Raw genomic sequence first — 22310 nt, 5'->3', positions numbered from 1 at the left:
ATTAATTTCAATAAATTCTTTTAGTGTGATATATATATATATATATATATATATATATATATATATATATATAAACTTGAAAAGTGCAAGATTATTCGTACTGCAAAAGTTTCAATAAATTCTCTCCAGCAGTTGATTTTGGACGCGTGTGCAGTACGTTGTCAAAACATCCGGTTTGTAATTTGCCAAAAACTGCTGATAACTTCCCTTTAACATTTTAATTTCATTTATGGAGCAGGTTAAACTTCAGGGAAATACCAAAGTACTGTGAAATTTTTATTAATTTGTGTATATCTGTCCAGCATTTGCCACAGCATCACGCTAAATCACGCCATCACGACAGACATACTGAAAGTTTCCTGAGACTGATTTAAGGTCCTCCAATGTACTGTATGAAATGGTGGGATGGGAGTTAGCACTGTCGCCTTGCACCTACAGGGTCAAAGGGTGCAATTCTCGCCTTGGGTCTGTGTGCATGGAGTTCGCATGTTCTTCCTGTACTTGGTGGGTTTCCTCCGGTTTCCTCCCACAGTCCAAAAACATGCAAATTAGGCTAATTGGCGTTCCTCGGTTGGTGTGTGTGAATGTTAATGCATGTGTGTGAATGTTCACCGGAGGTCCTAATGTCCACGGTCGTAAAAATGGGATTAAATACAGTGGTCACCATTGGCCTCCACGGTCCATAGCTGGACTACAGAGGTTCCTAGATGGATGGACAGCATGTATGAAATGTAGAGACAAGAACGTTCACTTATTTATGTAGATGTAACCCATAAAAATAACAGTATTGTCACCTGAATTGAGCTCCTTCAGGTCTCACATGTAAAACAACAGGTTTCAGTGAGTATTCCCCATAATAACCCCCTCTAAAGCAAACTCGTCTTGGACTGTGCGCAAAAAAAAAGGCCTTATATGGTTTATGCCGAAAAGGTGACTAAAAGTGCACTTACTGTGAATACCAGGCTGCTTCAGGGACACTCACGCACACATTTGATCGGAGCTGTGCTCATTCTTAGAATTATTTTTAACCTAGGAAACGTGTTGCACACGCTGATCTTCCTAATTTAATCACCGGAACAGCCGGGAGGCGGTGTCTATCAGACCCCAACATTAAGCCTATCTGACGTCTATAGGACTCCATCATCATCATCATCATCACCACCACCATCATCATCATCATCATCACCACCACCACCATCATCATCATCATCGCCCTTCAACGGCCAACGGTTTTCCCCCCACATCAGTGCCTCTAAATGTAATGTAATTAATATTTTACCTCCGTTATTTACCTTGATGACACACCGGCAGGAATTCGGGGCCAGTGGAAGTTTTGCTGTGCGCGCGTGCAGGTGGGCGTTCATTAGAGCAGAGAGCCCTGACGAAGCGCACTGACTGATTAGTTGAGTAAATCCCGCCGCGACCGCGCTTCACGTTTCCCGGATTCCCCATGAGTGTCCCTCCGGTGATCCGTGCTCCGAGCCCCGTGCCTGGCTCGCACGGAGTCTCCTTCCACATGCAGATCGGTTTGAGCCGCGAGCCCGTGCTGCTCGACTCCGGAGACTTCAGCCTCGCGCAGGTCCGGGAAATGGCGTGTTCCATCGTCGACCAGAAGGTAACCGTTATGTCTCGTCTTCTGACGAGCTTTCGATGCTCGCCGCCTTCTCACATTCATAGTCTTTATGGTAACCGAGTGAGTCGGGCACCAAGTGAAGCGTTAACTTTTTTGGAGTGAAGTGAATCATGGTGTCGGTTTAAACACCGAACCGAAACGACTTGATGATCCCGACACTCCAGGGCTCATGGCTGTGGATCTGTTGCTTCCAGGTTCATTTCATCATCAAGTCAGTGATTTGTTTCCACCTTTAATAACAAACCTTTTTGCATCCTTTAACTCTAATCACTAATCCCATATAGATCATCTTGTAAATTTATCTTATAAACAATCTAGCTTATTAAATATTGCAAATATTTAAATTTAATATTGCAAAGTTTTAAAATAAGATAAGATAGGAAATTGTTGTGCCAGAAACTGCAAGGAGAGTAAAAATTATATAAATGTGCAATAAAGTGAAATAATAAATAAAGTAAAAAAAAACAAAAAACAACAAACTAGACATTGGATAGACAAAAGTAGAATGTAACAACCATCAAAGTAGACTGCAGCAACTGGTAGCAATAAAAGTAGCAGAAACCAGGTTCTGATGTAGAAATTACATAGCAACAACGACCAGTAATATTACACAATGATATTGTCACATGTACCTTACAGCACAGCGAAATGATTTTTTCACATATCCCAGTTAGGAAGCTGGGGGAGAACTGTACTTAAGGGCTCAACAGTGGAAGCCTGGCAGTGCTGGGGCTTGAACCCCTGACATTCCAACCTGTAACCCACAGACTTAATAGACTGAGCCACCACTGGCCTAACATGATGTCTCTAATAGATATTGCACATGGTTTTTCTAAACCGCACTAAATATTGTCTGCATGTACAGTAAGTCCCTAACATACGAAGGAGTCACATTCCGAGAGCTCGTTCGTAAGTCTAGTTTGTTCCTAAGTCCAACAAACATTGTCTGGGTACTAGCAAACTAGTACACAGTATAAATCTAACATGTTCCATGATCTTGTCCTTGTTTTTTATAATTGTACCGGTGATTGAACGATTGAAGTTAAAAGAATGAGCAATGTCTGCCATCTTTTCACTTCGCTCCATTCTCTCATTTATTTTCACCTTCGTCTCCATTGTTATTGTTTGGCGCTTTTCAGCAGCACTAGCTTCATCGCCGCTGCTTTTACGCTTGTTTCCGGACATCCTGGGATGCACACTGCATGCATGTGACAATGTACGCTGGACATGTGATCTAACATGTGATCTAACACGTGACACATGTAAAATATTATACAGATAATATATTTCCAGTTTTCCAAACTAGTTCAGTTAATGTGTCATTAAAGAGGTAAAGCTTCTATGTAATATACAGATAAGGCAAAATAACTTATACCACCCTAATCGAGGACTGTATAGGAGGTTACTTAGAAAGAAAACATTGCTTAAGCACAGCCACATAAATGCACAGGAGTCAAGAGACAAAGATTAGGATACTTGCCTAAGATAAGCACTATATACTGTATGTATCTGTGTGTGGTATAAACCTGTTGCTGGCCACAACTTAGTTAAAACCATCCCTGCATGAAAAATTAAATATGGTGTTGGCAGCATCATGCTCTAGATTAAATGTTCACTATCAGTACAGATTTATTTTATGAACAATTTAGTTTCTCAAATATTGGACATATTCAATTGGGGCAGTAATATTCTGAATATTTATTGGAGTCCTATTGTTTTCTGTTCTTGAAGATTTCAGTCACAGATTGTCCACAGATAGGTCCAAGTTAATATTAGCTGTAGACCTACTTATTTTTTGTGAATTATTAATATGATGACTGGTCAAATCAGCTAATGACATACTATTTATAAGTCCTGGGTTATGATTTTATATTAGCAATGTTTTTGTCTGACCAATAAGTCACATTAAAATAAAGCTACACTTGAGCTAACTGACAACATGAAAAAAAAGTTTGAACTTCCAAAGTTTGCAAAACTAAATTAGAGTTGGGCATGGTTTCACACCATTAAAATGTGCATGACTAAATTCATATGCAAATTTTACATTTATGGTAAAAAAGAGAGATCTTATCTCTTACATCATTCATAACTGAACTAAGCCTAGCCTATAATCATGGTGCTGCAGACTTCATACAGTAAGTTATAAACCCTTAATGAAAAATAGGCCAGAAAAATACAATGTCAACAATATATATATCAGTAAGAGGGCTGTGGGATGCATCTGAATCTAAATCTGGATAGTCTAGAGCAGAGTACAAGAACAAACACAACACAATGCTTAAAAAGTTTCCTGTTCATTTATTTAATGCCGCAATGGAAACTGAAGGATGTGCTACAATGTAACATCAGTATAACATGCAGACTATATTTCCTATATTTCTTAAATGCAAATAAATCTAAATCAAAAAGTAATAAAAAAAAGTTTTTGGGCTCATTTCCATTGAGCATTTGATAGAGTGTAGCCTATATGTGTTTTAAGTTTCAAGTTTTAAGTTTTATTGTCATATACAGATAACAATGAGGCATCATTACCGTAATGAAATTTTAGACCCGTGTTCCCCAACTTTACATAAACATATAAATATAAAAATATAGAAGAGGGAAAAAACATTATTTAAAAGGTATGTGTATGTGCAAGTAGGCTAAAGATAATTGAGTATTTACATATAACAGTGCAAGATGCAATTAAGTATTTTGAATATATATTTAAAGTGACATTGTTAAGAGTCCAGTGGTTGTGGTTGTGGTGAGTGTATAATGTTTATGGGACAACATTTTGAAAGTCTTGATTCTGATTGGTCAGAAAGTGTAGACTTATTTTCAATAACAGCGCAACTCTGACAATAGTGCCACCTGCAATACAAATCACAGATTTATACTTGTGCAATTATTTTAATTTTTACATCATGCTAATGTATAAAACCAGAAGCTCATGCAGAAGGACACAAAATAAGGATAATGTATATCACAAAACAGATTTCTTTTTAAAAAAGAAAAGGAAACATTAGAAAAAGATGTTTATTTATACATTTATATAAAAAATTTTTTTTGGGGTGTCTTTATTTTGTAACCGTTAGTGAGTTTTTCATAAGTACAGGTTTTTTTTTGTAATATTACGAGATTTTCCTTGTACAGTACCATACATTTCAGTAAAGAAAGACAAAATACAGGCTTGTGAGGGAACAGCTGTTTATAGCTGCTATGTGATAATGAGAACTAACTTGTCTGCAGACATTCAGTAACATTAACTGTATATCAGTGATTTAAAAGCATGAAAAATTCATCTACAATGTAAAGATTGTTATTCCTGGCATACTGAGATAGGAAAGGAGTTAACACTTTTTAGATGTTCTGTTGTGAGACGAGTACTCCACTATAGATTGATAAGTGCGCTGTTGATCATCATATAAGAGCATGCTCCTGGCATGTTTTATTCCTGACAAAATAAATAAAAATTAGTGTTAAATTGGTTAGCACTGTGGCCTCGCACCTGCAGGGTCTGTGTGCATGGACTTTGCATGTTCTTCCCGTGTTGGGTTTCCTCCGGGTGCTCCGGTTTCTTCCCACAGTCCAAAGACTGGCAGATTAGGTTAATTGGTGTTCTTAAATTGTCCATAGTCTGTATGTGTTTGTCTGTGCCCTGCGATGGATTGGCACCCGGTCCAGGGTGCCCAAAGGCTCCTGGGAAAGGCTCCAGGCACCCCTCACCCCTCCTCCCCACGACAGAATAAGCAGTATAGAAGATGAAAGAATGGGTGATATGTAATTACAGGTTATCATATTTATGTAAAACACTCTTAAAAATAGTCTGCATTTAATATAAGGTTTTAATGCCGTGGAAAGGTTTGCTATTAATTGGTTATTATTTCTTATGTTACTGCAGGTCAGCAGTAAGTGATGCCTTTTCTATTTCCATATTTGTTACTTCCCTGCAATCTGTTTATTTGTTATTGTTTTGTTTTACTTTTTAACAGTTTCACTCTGTTTACACTCTGTTTTTAGAAGTATAGGTGTTAGATTGTGCCACAGCATTTTGATAACTGTAATCATGTACGGCTGAACAAGGAACACCTTTTTTTCAAGGCCTGAGGTTGTCAGCTTGTGTTTGGGAAAAATAGACGGATGTGTTTAATATATTGAAAGAAAATGGAGAAGGGCTTCGAACAACAGATTTAACCTTAAATCCTTTAGCACCTTGTAGACACTTTCTCAAATAGAGAGGGTCTCAGGAGTATAAGAGCTCAGAGCTCTTATCACATTAAACAGTCACATGTTGATTTCTGTGCATGAAAATGACGGTGACATTGCTGTACAGGCGAGACAGAAAATGGTGTTTCATTGTCACTGTTTCATTGTCAGAGCATGGAGCAGCAGGCATCTACTGTATGTGTTTGTAATGTCTTCAGTGTTTTTTTCATTGCCGGATGCAGTTGGAATGCCCATTAATGGACATTTACTGTACAGTGTAAGACCACCTACGTTGCTTACTGTATTTCGACCACAGACAGATGGACCTGCCTTGGTATTGTAGTAGCTCACTCTGCCCACACATTGGGTTACACCTGTCTTCAGCTCTGCTATAATGATACATGTATTACAGCATAGAGCAGAAAAACTGATAGGTGATAACAGTGTGTGAAGATACAGCCAGCCATTGCACTATTCACATGACCTGACTACAGTCACATTAACAGACATATTCAAGTTTACTGAGAATGATGACAATCAGAAAGAAAAAAAAAAAAAAATATCCTTGAATGCCCTTATAGGAGCCATGAATTAATTAGATTGAAAATATTTGTCATCATTTATAATTGTCTTTATCATTGTGGCTTTGTAACCATGGTGATTAGGTCAGAGGGATTCATATACACACCTGTTCACCAGAGTGGATAAGTGGGTGTTTATATTTTTTTGTTAACCGGTTCCTCAGTTTGTTTGTCCCTTCAATTAGATCGGTATTATTTGAGTTTGCTTACGTTACCAGTCGATCTTTGTCTTTTGATTAAAAGTCATGAAATGTACCTCGGATCTCAGTGGATTTCTGTTGTTTAGCATGTCAGACAAACAAGGCCTGACCTCAGCCACTCATTGACTTTTCTTTTATCATCTGAAGTCAATGCAGCACTTGTCCATTGTATCGCAGCCTCAGCTGCAAACGCAAAAAGACATCACTCCAGTATTTTGCAACTCAGACCCTAAATAGGAGGCTAGAGGAAGCACATAGTGTGTTTCTGTACCCTCACTTAGACCTCAAGAAACCACAAAAGCAGGGTGTATGAGCGTGGTGTAATCTCTCCAAGAAATGCTTGGCTGCTAGGAGAGGAAGTGTGTGTATGCCAACTGTCTGGCCAAAGTTTTAACTCTGCACAATGTCTTTTCCTTGCTGGATAGCAGTAACAAGTGTCAGGAGATGAGTACCTTTTCTTTTTACTGAAGGCAGAGTCAAAACATTGTTTTTTCCCCCATAATATTGTTACTCTATCGAGTACTGGTTTTTCCCTTTCAGCAAACTGGCAGAGCAAAAACTTCCCAGGGTATCTAGGTTTTATAATATTTCGTTAGCCCACAGATATGAGCTAAAATATGAGTATGAGTAAAATATGAGTATCTTGGTTACAACTAAAGTTATAACCAAGATTTATAACAGGTTTTTCGAGAAACTTGGGTTGAATATTACAACTAGCAGGACCCAGAAATTTTGAAAAGATGTTGGATGTATACAGTAAAGTATACATGTTACAGTAGGAGAGAAAATGAGAATGATGTGTTAACGAAGGAAGATCTGTGCTTTAAATGACTTAAATTTTATTTATGTGCAAACTTTTACACTAAGCTGTATTTTTTACTTATGAAGTATTTGTTAGTGATCATGATTGCCTTCAGCTGGTAGTTTCTCTGTGCCAAGATTAAAATGGTTTGTTTGACAGCACTCACTAGATTGGATGAAACACAGAACAGTGGGGAAGTCCAAAGAGCTCAGAAAGAAGGAGGATCATATTGGATGGATTTTTAAAGAGCTACCATTCCAAGATCAGTTCAGATAATTGATAATGCATAAGTGCATGTTATTGTGGCCATTTTTTGCCAAGGTTAGGTAGTTGAAACTTGGACAAAATTAAGTGTTTCAACAAGACAATGACCCCAACGCACATCAACACTGGTTGCAGAATGGATAAAGCGGGCTAACTTACAGATTTTGGAGTCTTAACCCTATTAAAATTTTGTGGACTATGCTTAAAAGTAGGTTATGTGCCAGAAAGCCAACAAATTTAATTAAACAGTACTAATTCTGCCAATGAGAATTCTGCCAGAAGCTTGTTCATTGCTACCAAGAGTGTCTGCTGAAGGTCAAGCTTGCTAAGTGACATTCCACCAAATATTAGGTGCACTGTATGCATATATTTGACACTTTATAACTTTGAATCTATGTTGAAAACTAAAACTTGTGCAGCAGATTCACCAGACTATGTTGGATAATCATCTTTCTTTGAAAAAGACCTGTTTCAGAATTCATTTCAAGCACAATATTGCCTATAAATGAACTTCTCCTTTGCAGAGGTTTGTTTTGATCTTGCTTTCCTGTGAAGGTCTTCCTGAGAGCGAGTTTGCTTTATGGGTTTTGCATGTGCTTTGTTAGAGCTTTACAATACTGTTCTTGCAAGAACTGTTCCAGAACAACTGATCATCGTGTTTTAAAATGACTGTTGTTACTCTTGTTATTAGTTAATCACCCAAATACATATGCTTATTTTATAGTTTGGAAATCTCCAGCATTGTTCTAGAATGTAGGAAATAAATATGAACTTGGAACTGGAACTGTACACTTCTGAGAGCAAATGTAATATTTTCATATGTGTAAATGAGGTAGTTAATTAGGCACACATAAAATGATTTGATGTGGGCATTTTAGGTTTAGTACTTTACACAATACTAAACTGTACTTTTGTACCTACAGGTTCCCTGTAGTTATTTTATAATATACAGTTCTCTGTGAAAGTACTGGAAGGTCAAGATCAAAGATGAATATTAGACGATAGAACATAATTTCAGGTTTTAGTTATTGATATTCGTCACTAGATTTGGAACTTGGTACCTTTGGGGGGAAGACCATATAATATTTAGGTGAGCAAAAATATTGGAACAGATCATCCTAATATGAATTAAATTAAATTTAAACATTTGATTTACTTAATATTTTATTGCGTGTACCTTGCTTACAATAACTGTATCGAGATAATAACTCACTGACATAACCAAACTGTTGCATTTTTCCTTTGTGATGCTTTTCCTGGTTTGTACCCCAGCTTCTCTCAGTTGTTGGTTCCATTGGGGCGGGTTAAAGTCTGGTGATTGACTTGGCCAATGTTTCTCATTTTTTCTCTTGTTGTCCTTTATCGTGTTAGCGGTATGTTTTAGGATGTCACTCACTGTTGTTTTGGGGTATTTTTTCACACAGTCACAGTGTCAATCAAGGCATCAAGGCAACAAAAAAACACCTTTTAATAACTTGAAACCTGGATGGATTTTAAAAAAGTGTCATGCTCTAAGTTGTCTAACACACGTTGATTTAATTTCTCATACAGTATCTAATCTAATATTGCATATTCATTCTTTGATCTCGAACCCAGATGTTTTCAGTGTATAGTGAAACCAAAAGAATAGATCTTGCCATTCAAATACTTTGAAGGTGATTTTAATTTAAATGAAAAAATAATAAATAAATGTTTAATCAGCAGCTCGCTTATAATTGGAAAAGAAATTTACACTATGTGGCTGAAGGTTTGTGGTCACCTGACCATTCCACTGCTTTTTGAAGTGCACATTCTAGATTTAGTCTTTCTTTGCTGTTATAATAGATTTGGAGTGTGGCTGTGGGCGTTTGGCTGTTCATCCACAAAAGCATCGGTGAGGCCAAGCGAGGAGGCCTGGGGTGCATTTGGCATTCCAATTCATGCTAAAGCTGTGTAATGGGATTAAGGTCAGGACAGTGCAGGCCACTCATGTTCTTAGATACCAATCTTGTTAAACCATGTCTTCACGGACCCTGCCATACACATGGACATTTTAGGGAAATTTAAAAGTTCCAGCACACCTTTACTTTGTGCCATATACAGTAGTGCAGCTTGGTAGATGGCTATTAAGAAATACTCATAAATAATGCTCTACTAAGTCTATGACATTTATAGTGTGAACAGTGTGAAATGATTTGGTAAAGATTTTAGAGATGAACAGACTTATTGCATTGTTTTTAGGGAATTAATCAATTAAGATACAAACCCCACAAACAATGCATGCCTTAAGTTACTTCACATACAGGTCATGGCAGTTACTATTCACACACGTATATATATATATATATATATATATATATATATATATATATATATAGTCTTCAGTATTTAGAGGCACAAGAGGCAGTAAAGAATGCAGTTCCTCCTTAAGTTCAGAACCAAAATTAGATTCCAATCCTTCAAGCTTCAAAATTTCCATTTTGATCTGGAGTAGCCAAAACCGAAATCTCCTTCAACCATGTTCTTTCTCACACTGACAAAAGTCCTTAGTGCTATCAAGGGGATGCTTAATAGACTGTGAATCCATTAGAGCTCAGGATTATCAGGTTTAATTAAAGTGATGGCGCCTTTGTTTCAAGTTTGCACCTTTTTGCATTACCACTTGCTAGCGTTCTTATTAATCAGTGGGGTAGCGGCACTCCTCATGCTAAGCGCTAACCATTCCTATTGCTCAGTCCATAGACACGGCTGGTAAAGGAGCAGAGCAGTTGATGGTGCCTTTCATTCAATTTGGTTTAGTTTTTTTGGTGTCACCAGTGCTCCTGGCATATTTACTGTATATCCACATCATTGTTAGCACTCAGTATGAAAGGGGAGAACATCCTTAACGTTCACACCAAAGTTTATTTGAATCATCATTTCTATGGAAACATAAAATATTGGACTATATCCGTTATTGCGACGGTATCATTTTAAGAGCAACACTATGCTAAACACTGCCTTCTAGTAAAAATACAACATATTGTTGGCCGCGTACAGGAGTTCAGTGACTTCAATGCAGGTTAAGTACTAATAGTAACGGTACTAAAACCTGCACCATTTCCATAATTTGGTAACTCAACCCTTTTTTTTTTCAGCACAGCTATCTGTACCTGGCATGAGTTTAAACCATGTTATCTCCAAGGCCCAAGCTTTAATAACAATGGTTCTGTGCTGACAGAGCCTTTTCATTCATTCCCATAAAAGAGAGTCATATTCTACCATTAAGCATTGTGCAAAACCTGAATGGGTTGCGTTTCATACTGCCGTCTTTGAAAGACGTAGGTATTAGAGCAAATTATATATTCACGTCACCAGAGATTGTAGCTGTGAATTGGTGATATTAGCTTATATGGTCATCTTAGCAACACTGGTCTTTTTGCGTGAGCAGGAGAGTGGTCCCTGTAGTTGCTTGGCAACTGATTATGATTGCCTGTGAAGTACTCATCTGAGTGCCATTATGGTGACGAGAGCCATGTGCAGCGAGGTCATGCACTCACACACACACACACACACACACACACACACACACACACACACTGGCAGGAGATGAGTACTGTACAGAGGCCATTGTGGAGCAGCTGTTTTAGAGATCACTGAAAGAGCTGCCTTCATTAGCATCGATAGATGTGATACCGTGTGTTTGTATTCTTTGCATCTGTATTTACACATGCACAGACAGCTTGTCCATCTTGGAGGGTCATGATTCCTCCCTTAGCTCCTCTGATCCCTGAAAAGATACGAGATTATCACAAAAAGCTTCTTTTGGGCTCAAAGTGGTCTGGTACCGTCTTTTATATGGCACGTATGATGCAAAATATTTAAGAAGGCTGTTACACATCAAAGAGAGTGTCTGAGCATCCTTTGTCTTCACTAATTCAACAGCGCTGCAACAAGGACTCTTTCTGTTTCACACCGAGAAAAGCAGGAGGGCCAACAAAAGGAATCTTTTTAATTGCTTTTGGTAATAAAGTAAACATTGCATATTGCAGTTAGGTGAAATGGCCAAAAATATGCAGTGGTTTCTCTCAGTGTTAATGTGCTTCGCTGAAAGGTTACCTCATTTCCATGGTTGTTTAGGCAAGACCTGCAAAACACAATTATCTCTTCACAAGAAACGTGCTGAGACTTCACAAACCAAAATGCAGAGCTCCTGCATATATTTGCTGAGTTTTTTTTTATCTCACAAAAGCACTGGAAATAGATCAGCCAATAGCCAGAAACAAAAGAGACAAGAATACGGTGCAAAAATTGTGATTCATTTCTCTAAATGTCTGTTAATCATCCATGTGTGACGGAGAATCAGTGTGGATTCGGTGTTGTTAGGGATAATTATGCAGGTAATATTTGTCAGCGTTTGTGTAGTCACTGATACGGTAGAAAGTTGTACAACTTTTCCCTCCTTGCCTTTGCAGCTAAATTTGGCTATCATTTTGTTTAACGATTGTTACACCACATACTGCGCAAAGAAGCTCAATAAAGCTCATCATCAGTGAAATATCTGAATTAATGTCAATTTAAAGGCATACCACCTGCTAAGCCCGTCATGTAATTTTAATGATCTGCCATAGCACCTCAAAGCCCAGTAGAACCTGTGCGGTGCTTGAGTGCGAGCTTGCTGTGCCAAGGGTTAGTTAGTGGGCATGCTGGCGCTGAAGAGGAGAGCTGCAAAACACTCACTAATAATGTGTGAACATACAGCTATTAAGGTGACAATGAGAATCTTAGCAGGCCTAAAAGAGTGCATTAATTAGATATAGTGTGTCGTCTTTGCCTTAGATGATACTATTCTCTTTATCCAGGTTACACCCCCCCCCACAGTATTAACGAAATGCTAATGTATGCAAGCAGTGTCGTTCTGTGGAGCTCAAGGTTGGCACCTGTAGGCATGAACGATCCAAGAATAGTCATCATGTGCATAGAAGTAGTAAAAATTTTAAGATATTTCGACTGCATTTTGTATGCCGAACTCGTGAATAAAGAAAAAATGTCTTTACCAAGCAAGATTGCTTACAAGATTACTGATCTTGCCACTGATCATGCATTAGGTAAACTCAGAACCTTTAAAGTTTGTTAGGAACCCTGTTAATGACCCTGTCAGATCAGCAAAACATGACTAATATGCCACAGTAAATAATGAACGAATACAAATTACATCCAGAATATAGCCATAGTTTTTGAACATCAAATGGCGTGAGTATTTACAGAGCTTGGAGAGAATCTGTTTGCCCTTTCTGTTAGGCCTTGAATGTGGCCCCATGCCTGCCATTGGCAAAACGGTTAGGCTTTTTTGCCCTTATAGGCACAAAGGGAGGTAGAAAAACAAAAGCACAATGCTCCAACAGTATTGACCAGTGGTTGTCACAGCACAGCGAGCACCTGCTAGCCTGCAGACTCAACATGGTTAGCCATGGCTCTGACTGCTTGATGGTTTGTGTGTGCTCCATCGCTTGATCAGTAGGAATATGGCCTGTTGTGTTGGTCTCGCTGTGAGAAAAGACAGACTGTTTCGGGCTTCGTTCTCTGTACAGGTGAAGAGTGTATCTAACCCTCTACGAGATATTATGGCCAACTAATTATTGTTATTTAAGAAAAAAGCTTTACAACATTGTGTGTGCATTTTATTGTATTTTAGAAAATAAGGTGAATGTGAGTAAAGCTAGTGGCTGTTACACTATTTGGATTGTACTTCAGAACAAAAAATGATGAAATATATAGGAATATATATTTCTATATGTAGGAATCACTTTTCAATAGTTCCTCCTCTAGTCATTTACCAGTTTTCATTTACCACGGTACGACATCACAGGGCTTACCAAAAAAATTAATATTTAGATAAATCTTCATATTTAGCTAGCCAGGCTTTCTGTAAGGGTTGATTGATTATAGCAAAAAATTATAATATTTTGCTCAATATTGAGATCACGATCATAAAGAATGGTTATTCATTGACTGTAGAACATGGATTTATCCTTCAAATATAACAAATAGAAATTCATTTATATATAAATATATAAATATATATAGACTAAGTCCACCTGTGTAGGACAGCCTTATGCTGTCAAAACAGCTGCCGCGTTGTGGCAAGACCTCGGATGCGCTGTTGTACCAGAGACCAAGATGTAAGCAGCAGGTCCTTTAAATACTCTCTAATTCTTATCTAAAGTGTTTACTAGTTTCTTGAATTACTAATCGCTAACAGTGTTAATTGGCCACATGTCCTTTGCAAGGAAAAAAAAATGTGATGAAAATGTGATCTGTTATTTTTTTATACTTGAAAAGAACAAAGTTAACAAAACGGAAACTTTATTGTGGAACGGAATGTGGCACAATAATTATTTAATCTGGATCATTTAGTTTTCTTGATCATGATTAGCTAATAATCATAATCAATTTATTCCACAGCCCTATGTTTTTGTATTTTTATTGTAGTCTTGAGGAACAGTTCTCCAGGTTCTGAACGACTTTTTGGGGTCTTCCTGTACCTGACCAGTTTCAGAGGAATGTTTTTTGTTTGTTAAGCCCCACAAAGACATATGAACCATTACAGGCATAAAAAAAAAAAAAACATTTTAAGGAATGAATCAGTGAGCAACAGGTGCAGATGATGACAGATGATCAGGCTGGTGATTATTGTACTGCCGGTGATTATTGTACTGCTGATGATTTTTGAAAAATAAAAATGCATTTACATTCGCTGTATATTAGTGACACAGTCATATTGATTAGTGCAGCGAGGTGTAATCTGTACCAGATGCATGGAATTCAAATTCAAATTTATTCATCACACACACACACATGCACACACACACATACACACACACACACATGCACACAACAATTTACAGGATGATGTGTAGTGAAATGATTATTGCAACTGTGACCAAAATCTTAAAAAAAAATATATAATAAAATTTAATTTTGTTTCATCCACACTAAATAAAGTTACATAAAAAATATAATTTACAATAATGATAAAACATATATGTATATATGTATAAATGTAGATATGAATAAAATAGAGAAATAAAAAGATTATGGAAAAAATGTTTATGTTCCAAAGTAGATGCTGGATCCTGAAGTGTTTAGTTTTAGTTGAAAGTCTGTTAATTTTAGCCAAGTGATAAACTGTACAGGTCTGTTTAGTTTTACATATGATCACCTGGAAGTAATCCTTTTTCACTAATAATGCCTTCATTATATTTGTATGTATATAATTTAAAATGAAATATATTTGCATATGTAAAATAAGCTACGTTATACTCTCCATTGATTCATAGACCGCTGAATATGTAAGAGGGAGCACAGATGGATATACAGATGATGTAAATATCTTTGTGTAAATTGCAATGAACCATTCTGAGCCAAACAAATGCTGCACTTCACATGCATTTATTTACCGGTTAGTTTATAGACAGCATTTTCTGAAATTATCTAGGTAACATTAGATTAGTAAGCAGCCGTTCATCCATATTTAGATCACTCATTCATTCATTCATTCATTTATTTATTCATTCATGTAACTAATTTATAAGCATCCCAGTCAGATATTTAGTTGTTGTAAAACCCAAAGGATCTGAATGACATCCCTGTAAAAAGAAGAATAAGCAGTGATTTGTGTGATTACAGTTTTACTGAACATTGAGCTTTTGAACTGCTTGAGTTATTTTTACCATTCATCTTTCAACATAATATTTGCTAAGTACAGTGAATAATTCAGGAAACAAAATGAACCTATAGGACAAAAACAGAATTAAAGAATGGTGTTTGGAGTTAATGGGAATAACACAGATGCTCTGATACTAGTTGTACCTGTAATGTTCCTGTTATGTGAATGCGAACTGCGATGACGCAATTGCCCATGCTAATTTACATAGAGTTTTACAGAGAGGTCAGTTTGTAGGTAACATACTGCTCTGGTGAAAAACTGAAACCACCTGCAACCTGAAAACTACACATTTCTCACATAAAGCAGCCATTAGACCAAGCGCAAAAACCATCTGCCAGGCAGAGAGGATATGTGGCATGTGTTTGCTTTCAACAGCTGTTACTTCTGCTTTGTGGCAACTTTGTCCAGGTGAACATGGACCCGGGAATTCCTGAGTGTTAGTTTTGTGAGGCTGTAGAAACCACTAGGTGGGTGCTCGTCTGGTGGGTTAAAAAATAGAGAAGCTGCTCATTAAACTTTTGCCTCCATGTTTTTTTATACTTGCTTATAAATATGAAAAAATATCTAGTTAGAACCTGCAAACTCTTGTTACTTTCTTTTTAAAATCACATGTCCTTAGGATTTCATGCAATCATGCAACTTTCAGTATTTAAGTACTTTACTGTAGACAGATTGTTTTGTTTTATGCCTTTTGTGTGTGTGTGTGTTTCAAATGGAACGGCCAGACAATTACACACCAACCTGTTAGAGAAACCAAGCGCGTCCACAGTCAAGGGGTTTATATGGTTTTATACCAGGAACTGTTTCTGTACTACAGATCATCTGTTAGATCAATGTGTTCTAAGTATTGTATCTGATCATTCAGCACATAGTTGTAGGCATCTAAAGATTTATACACCTTCAATTTCTGTCTAGGCAGCACAGTGGCTTAGTGGTTAGTACTGTCGCCTTGGACCTCTATGATCCAGGTTCTATTTCTCCTTGGGTCTATGTGCATGGAGTTTGCATGTTCTCCCCATGCTTGGTGGGTTTCCTCCGGGTGATCCGGTTTCCTCCCACAGTCCAAAAACATGCAGATTAAGCCTAGATGACGTTCCCAAATTGCCCGTAGTGTGCGAATGAGTGTACACTATGTATGTGTGGATTGGCACCCTGTCCAGGGTGTAGTCCACCTCGTGCCCTAAGTATCCTGGGATGGATAGGCTCCAGGCCCTCCTGCAACATTAAATACAGGAATAAAGCAGTATAGACAGTATAGAGTGAGTCAGTAAACTGAACTTATAACATATGTAGCGTGTTTTCTTAATTAGGACACGGCATTAATGCTGAAATAAAGGTTAATTGAGGTGAATATTAACCTAATCCTTGAAAATGTGGTTGATAGAATACAAGAGGGCAAGCGGGAATATCTCCTTTTGGAGGAATAAAGAACTGCATTAATAAATGTGCCATTTTTTCCCCCGTTTTTTTTTTGTTTTTCTTTTTTCTTTTCTTTTCAAACACCACAGAGAAAATCATACATCACACATACAGAAGTTTGACTGTCGGAGGGACGGAGAGAGCCATTTATAAAAAGGAAGCCTTAAGTTTTTGAAACTGTGGGAGTTTGTCCCTCAACACAGAACCAGCATGATTCAGTGCACTTTACAAAGCCGAGACATATTTCATGGCAGCATGTTAATGATGCACTAACCTTTAAAATAAAAACTCTAAAAGTTCAGTTGACGTTGATACCACTGTGTCCTATTAAACAGCCTTTCATGGAAGGGAATTGACATTTTTATGATGGTTGGGTTAAAGTAATACAATGTGCAAAACACTACAATATAAAACATTAACTATAGTGTGTTTATTTTTTGGCTTGCTCAGAATTATGATGATACAGTCAGTGTATGTAGGTTACTTTGATAGTACAGTCTATCTGAGGATAGACACGATTCATTGCAATCCTAATATTTCAATTTTCCTGCAGCATTTTTTTTAAATTCCCGTATTGGTAATCGCTTTTGTTTACATACAAACATTTTGTTTACATACAAAGTAGTCATTATTAAAAAATTGTAATGCTCTAGTGTAAAGCATTGTATCACTGCATCCAGACATTTGACACTTCATTACATCATGTTCTGTACTCTTGCTACCCTCAGCTGTGTGCTTTGAACTCACCTTTACTTTATCTAAATAAGTCCCCGCTGCCCAGCACCTGGATTTCACACCTCTGTCATTTCAGAGCAGTGTGCTTCAGCTCAGTCTGCCCTGGCTGAGCTATGAAAAGCTCTGCACATCCTGTCAATGGTCTCAGTGCTACAGTAAGCTTCGAACAATGACCACAGTCTTTTCTTCCTAATTTATCTTCGGCAGAATAATGCAGATTTAACCTCACAATTAAACCACTTTTCCCCAATAACATTTGGTGTACAGTGGTATCTTGGCATACCTCGGCCTATCTCCGCATCCCGCCTTAAAAATTTTGAACTGAAATTTTGCAAGAAATTTGTCTCGGCATGCGAAGCATTTCCGTCATATGAGCAACCGAGCCGAACCGACTGCCGTCTTTTGTCTACGTTGTGTGCAGTTTTGGGAGCCGTTGGAAACTCGTTTGTGTCAGTCGAAAGCCAAGTGACGTTTTTATGTGGGATTTTTGCATTTTGTGCAAGAAACAATCACGCAGCAAGAAGAAAAGGGAGCCACATTCACTTGTGAACTTTTGCAAAATTTAGGTTAAGTAAAGTTTAATTTTTATTCATTTAAAATTAAATTTCAATTACATGTCTAGTCTAAACATTTTAATTGTTTTTATATGCAAAAATATAATTATAACATTGGAAATATCAGTAATAATTTTGGGTGGCTGTTACGGATTATCTGCGTTTACCTCATGTCCTATGGGAAAATGTGTTTCACGATTTGAAATTAGGGCACGAGATGGGGTACACCCTGGACAGGGTGCCAGTTCATACTGTACACACACTCATTCACACACTACGGGCAATTTGGGAACACCAATTAGTTTAACCTGGATGTCATTGAACTGTGAGAGGAAACCGGAGTACCCAGAGGAAACTCACCAAGCACGGGGAGAACATGCACACAGAGGCGGGAATCAATCCCGGACCCTGGAGGTGCAAGGCGACAGTGCTAACCACTAAACCACTGTGCCGCCTGTCTTTATACAGGATTGACAAAATATTAAAATCAGTATAGGCTCTGTTGAACATTATCTTGTTACCTTTAATACAGTATGTTACAGTGCAAAAAAAAAAATGGTTTTGTCAATATTAATAATAATAATAATAATAATAATAATAATAATAATAATATCATTGCAATACTGATACTTTATGATCCTGAAAAAGCTAAAGTAAAAGTAGTTGAAATATTAATAATAAATAATAATACATAATAATAATAACTTCAGAACTTTCCCTGACATAGATAAAATATGAATCTAAAAGCTATTAAAGCATGGAAACATTTCCTGTTGTACTGTACGTCCAGTCCAACACACAGTATGACTGCAGAGTAATTCCTGTCCAGAGTAAATCTATTATCACCAAAAAGAGAAAGGGGTTCTCTGTTGAGTCTGGTTCTTATAAAGGTTTTTTCCTATTGCAATCTCAGAGAGTTTTCCCCTTACCACGTCTTACTCATCATGGACAAACTGATCATTATTATTTATACATGTTTAAACGTGTGAGCCAAGAGGGAAAGACATACAGTAAGCAATGGTCTTAGAGAAAGTAGGTGTTGCTGCAAATCAATCTGGAACACCTACTATCTACACCTATAGACACATAGAATAAAATGAGCAGGCACACACTATTATACACTATACAAAGGCACATTTCATATACAGACCAAATCTTATAAGACCAAATGACTCTGCTCAGAGTCATTGCTGAGGCTTGTCTACAGTACAGCAGGTGCTATCAGGCGTCCCTTTTGTGGCATTGACGCAGTAACGGCTTTCTCCTGGCAACTCGCCCATGCAGGTCATTTGCCTTCAAGTACCTTCTTATTGTGTACATTGAAACAACACCACCACTTTTTTTTCCAGAGTAGCTTGTATTTCTCTCAAAGTTGTTCGTGGGTTTTTCTTTGCGTCTTGAACAATTCTTCTGGAAGTAGTGGGTGAAATCTTTCTTGGTCTACCTGACCGTGGCTTAGTATCAACAGAACCTCTTATTTTCCATCTCTTAAGAGTTTGAACAATACTGGCTGGCATTTTCAAGTGTTGGGATATCTCTTTATATCTTGCTTTCTTGCTTTATAAAGTTCAACTACCGCATTCCGCAGGTCCAATGTCAGTTCTTTTGTCTTCTCCATGGTGCAGTATCCAGCCCTTCGGTGCAACTACTTTATGAGCTGAGAAACTCACTGACTATTTATGCACAGACACTAATTACAATTACAGTGAGTCACAGGTGTGGAGACTTCCCTTTAATAGGCATTAAACACTGTGTGTATTAACCTGTGTATTTATAATCTGGGGTAAACATTCAAGGATATGTAAACTTTGATCAGGGTTGCTTGAGTGACTTCAGTTATCATTACGTTTTAAAAAGGAGTCGATATAAAATATTTCATACAGTATGTTTAACAGTTTTTTCAGGGTATGCAATCTTTTAAACACCAGTACAGCACAGTATATATATATATATATATTGAGCTCCATCACATGTTGATATACTGTATATTTACTGTTAAATCACAAAGCAAGGTCCATAAAGACATGGATGAGCGAGTTTGGTGTGGAAGAACTTGACTGGCCTGCACAGTGTCCTGACCTCAATATATATATATATATATATCATCTTATATCATAATAACTGGGCTACGACTTATCACATACTAAACTCAGTGGACATGATGATCTAGGTGTGGATCCAAGCAGGTTGATTTCAAGAAGTTGAAAAATAGCCAACTAAAATAGGCATTGAGTAAGACTGACAGAATGTTGTGGGGATGGAAACCTGTACATGGAGAAAGTGCAGGGGTGGAAGAGAGAGAGAGAGAGAGTCTCAGCAGTTAAAGCAGAACGGATGAATCACTGTTCCCAGCAGCTTTCAGAATGTTCTTGCTCTCACTCTCTTTCTCTCTGTCTACATCTGCTTCTCTCTCTGGCCCTTCTCTGCATCGGCACACCTGCCTCTTTCAGCCTTGCTCCACCTTGACAGCCAGCTTCAAGAACCTGGTGTTTAAGGGGAAGACAACGTCCAAATTGATGTCCCTCGCATACTGCGCTAGTCTGTCATCCACAAAAACAGCAGAAGAAAATGAAAGGGAGAAAGGGGGTTGAAAATGACAGCCCTGAAGATGCAGCATTCAAGGCGACACTGTGAAGCACCCTGAAAGGCCATAACATAGAGTTATAGAAAATTCCTGAGCTCAGAGCCAGGCATCTCCCAAGGGGTTAATGATAAGGATCGGTGGGTGTTGCTCTGGCTTTGATGGCTCGGTACATGCACATCCATTTGTCTCCAATAAATGAATAGTGCTCAATCAGGAAAGAGCCTTGGGCTTCTGCTGCCATGACAACCTATCCTGCTACAGTGAGGCTGCTGTCATGGCGACCTCAGAATGTTCACTTGCCTCTGTGTGTCTTTATTGTACAAAACTCATTAGAATGAGCGAAATGAAAAATACAAACCCACACATGTCCTTACTGATCAGCAGTCCTCATGTAAATCATGTAAAACTGCATTCATAGATTAGCCATAACACATCACCAGCAATAGAATAGGATCTGTGTTTGTGTTGACTGGAGCTGTTTTATTTTTTTTGCTTTAATGCTAGTACACTATGTATTGTACACTTTACTGCAGTCAGTCACAGCTGCACAGGAGATATAGTAGAGCATTGTATACACACAGTGCCCTTAAATGCATTCTAAACAACTCTAATATCCCTGAGCTCTGTCTCCTTTTTATGTGATTTTATGTGATCTTCAAATGAAAAAAATATAAAAATTAAGCAATTTAAATTAAATTGCGTTAATGCCATTCATTGTATGTTGCCTTTAAAATAAATGACATGGTACTTATAAAATCAAATATTTAAATGTTTTACTTGTGTTCGAATGCGGTGAATCATATTTTTTATAATTCATAATTTCACATAACATTCCTTATATATATATAAATATAGACAAGAATATAGTCAGAAAAATTAGCAGTTACTGGCTGAAGCTGTGTGTAATATATTTTTATTTATACTATGTTTACACTGCTTGGCCAAAATAAATACATAAATAAATTCTTTCATGCTTTTGTTTTCATTGGATCACCTTTTGCATTGCATGCATTTGCTGTGAAATCATTTCAAATCTTATGCAACATCACAATTTTTATTTCCTCCCAGAGCTGGATTTATTTTCATACAAGACCTTGTATTGATGGCGTGAGAGTCTGACCATTCCTTAAAGTCATCTCCAGCATATTCCAAAGATTCTTAATGGGGTTCAGGTCAGGAATATGGTGGTGGCCATTGCATGTATGAAAATGATTACTAATGTCCCAAGACCACTCTTTCACAATTTGAGCCCGATGATCTTAGCATTGTTACACTGGAATATTCCTGAGATTTGGAGGTCAAATCCATTAGTGAGATATTACTGGTCATTTAGTACATTTAGGAAGTCAGTTAAAATAATTGTATTGCTACATAACGGGGCTGAACATAGACCAACTGAAACGCAACTGATCATACCACTAAGATAAAAGATGGATGCATTGCTTCATGTGTTTTGGTTCTTACCCTGATGCTCTGGAACACGTTAAATCATAACTAATCGGAATACATGCATGTTTTCTATTGGTCCAAAGTCAAAGCGTTATGCTTCTTTGAGTTCTCAACACAAAATTCTCTTACTTTCATTTTTGTACATAGCTGTAATTAGTACTGATAATATTTTATGATGCACCTTCACCTAACGTTTAAGTGATCTCTGATCATG

At 37.5% G+C, this 22310-nt stretch overlaps 1 protein-coding gene across 3 annotated transcripts in view; it reads left to right on the top strand.

Moving 5' to 3' along the window:
- Nucleotides 1-1462: 1462 nt before the first annotated feature.
- The window catches only part of prkd1 (protein kinase D1), a 57649-nt gene continuing 36801 nt past the window's right edge, over nt 1463-22310 (top strand). For 2 of the 3 annotated variants that reach the window (XM_053510620.1, XM_053510621.1), the window contains exon 1: nt 1484-1615. In XM_053510620.1, the coding sequence (XP_053366595.1) occupies nt 1517-1615 (99 nt within the window). In that variant the 5' untranslated portion in view covers nt 1484-1516. Of the gene's footprint in view, nt 1616-22310 lie in introns of all 3 variants that reach the window. The other variant, XM_053510619.1, reaches the window with a different exon arrangement.

Source organism: Clarias gariepinus, chromosome 13 (assembly GCF_024256425.1).
Source record: "Clarias gariepinus isolate MV-2021 ecotype Netherlands chromosome 13, CGAR_prim_01v2, whole genome shotgun sequence".
NCBI lineage: Eukaryota > Metazoa > Chordata > Actinopteri > Siluriformes > Clariidae > Clarias > Clarias gariepinus.
The sequence above is the reverse complement of the archived record's forward strand: the minus strand, read 5'-3'. Positions and strand labels throughout refer to the sequence as shown.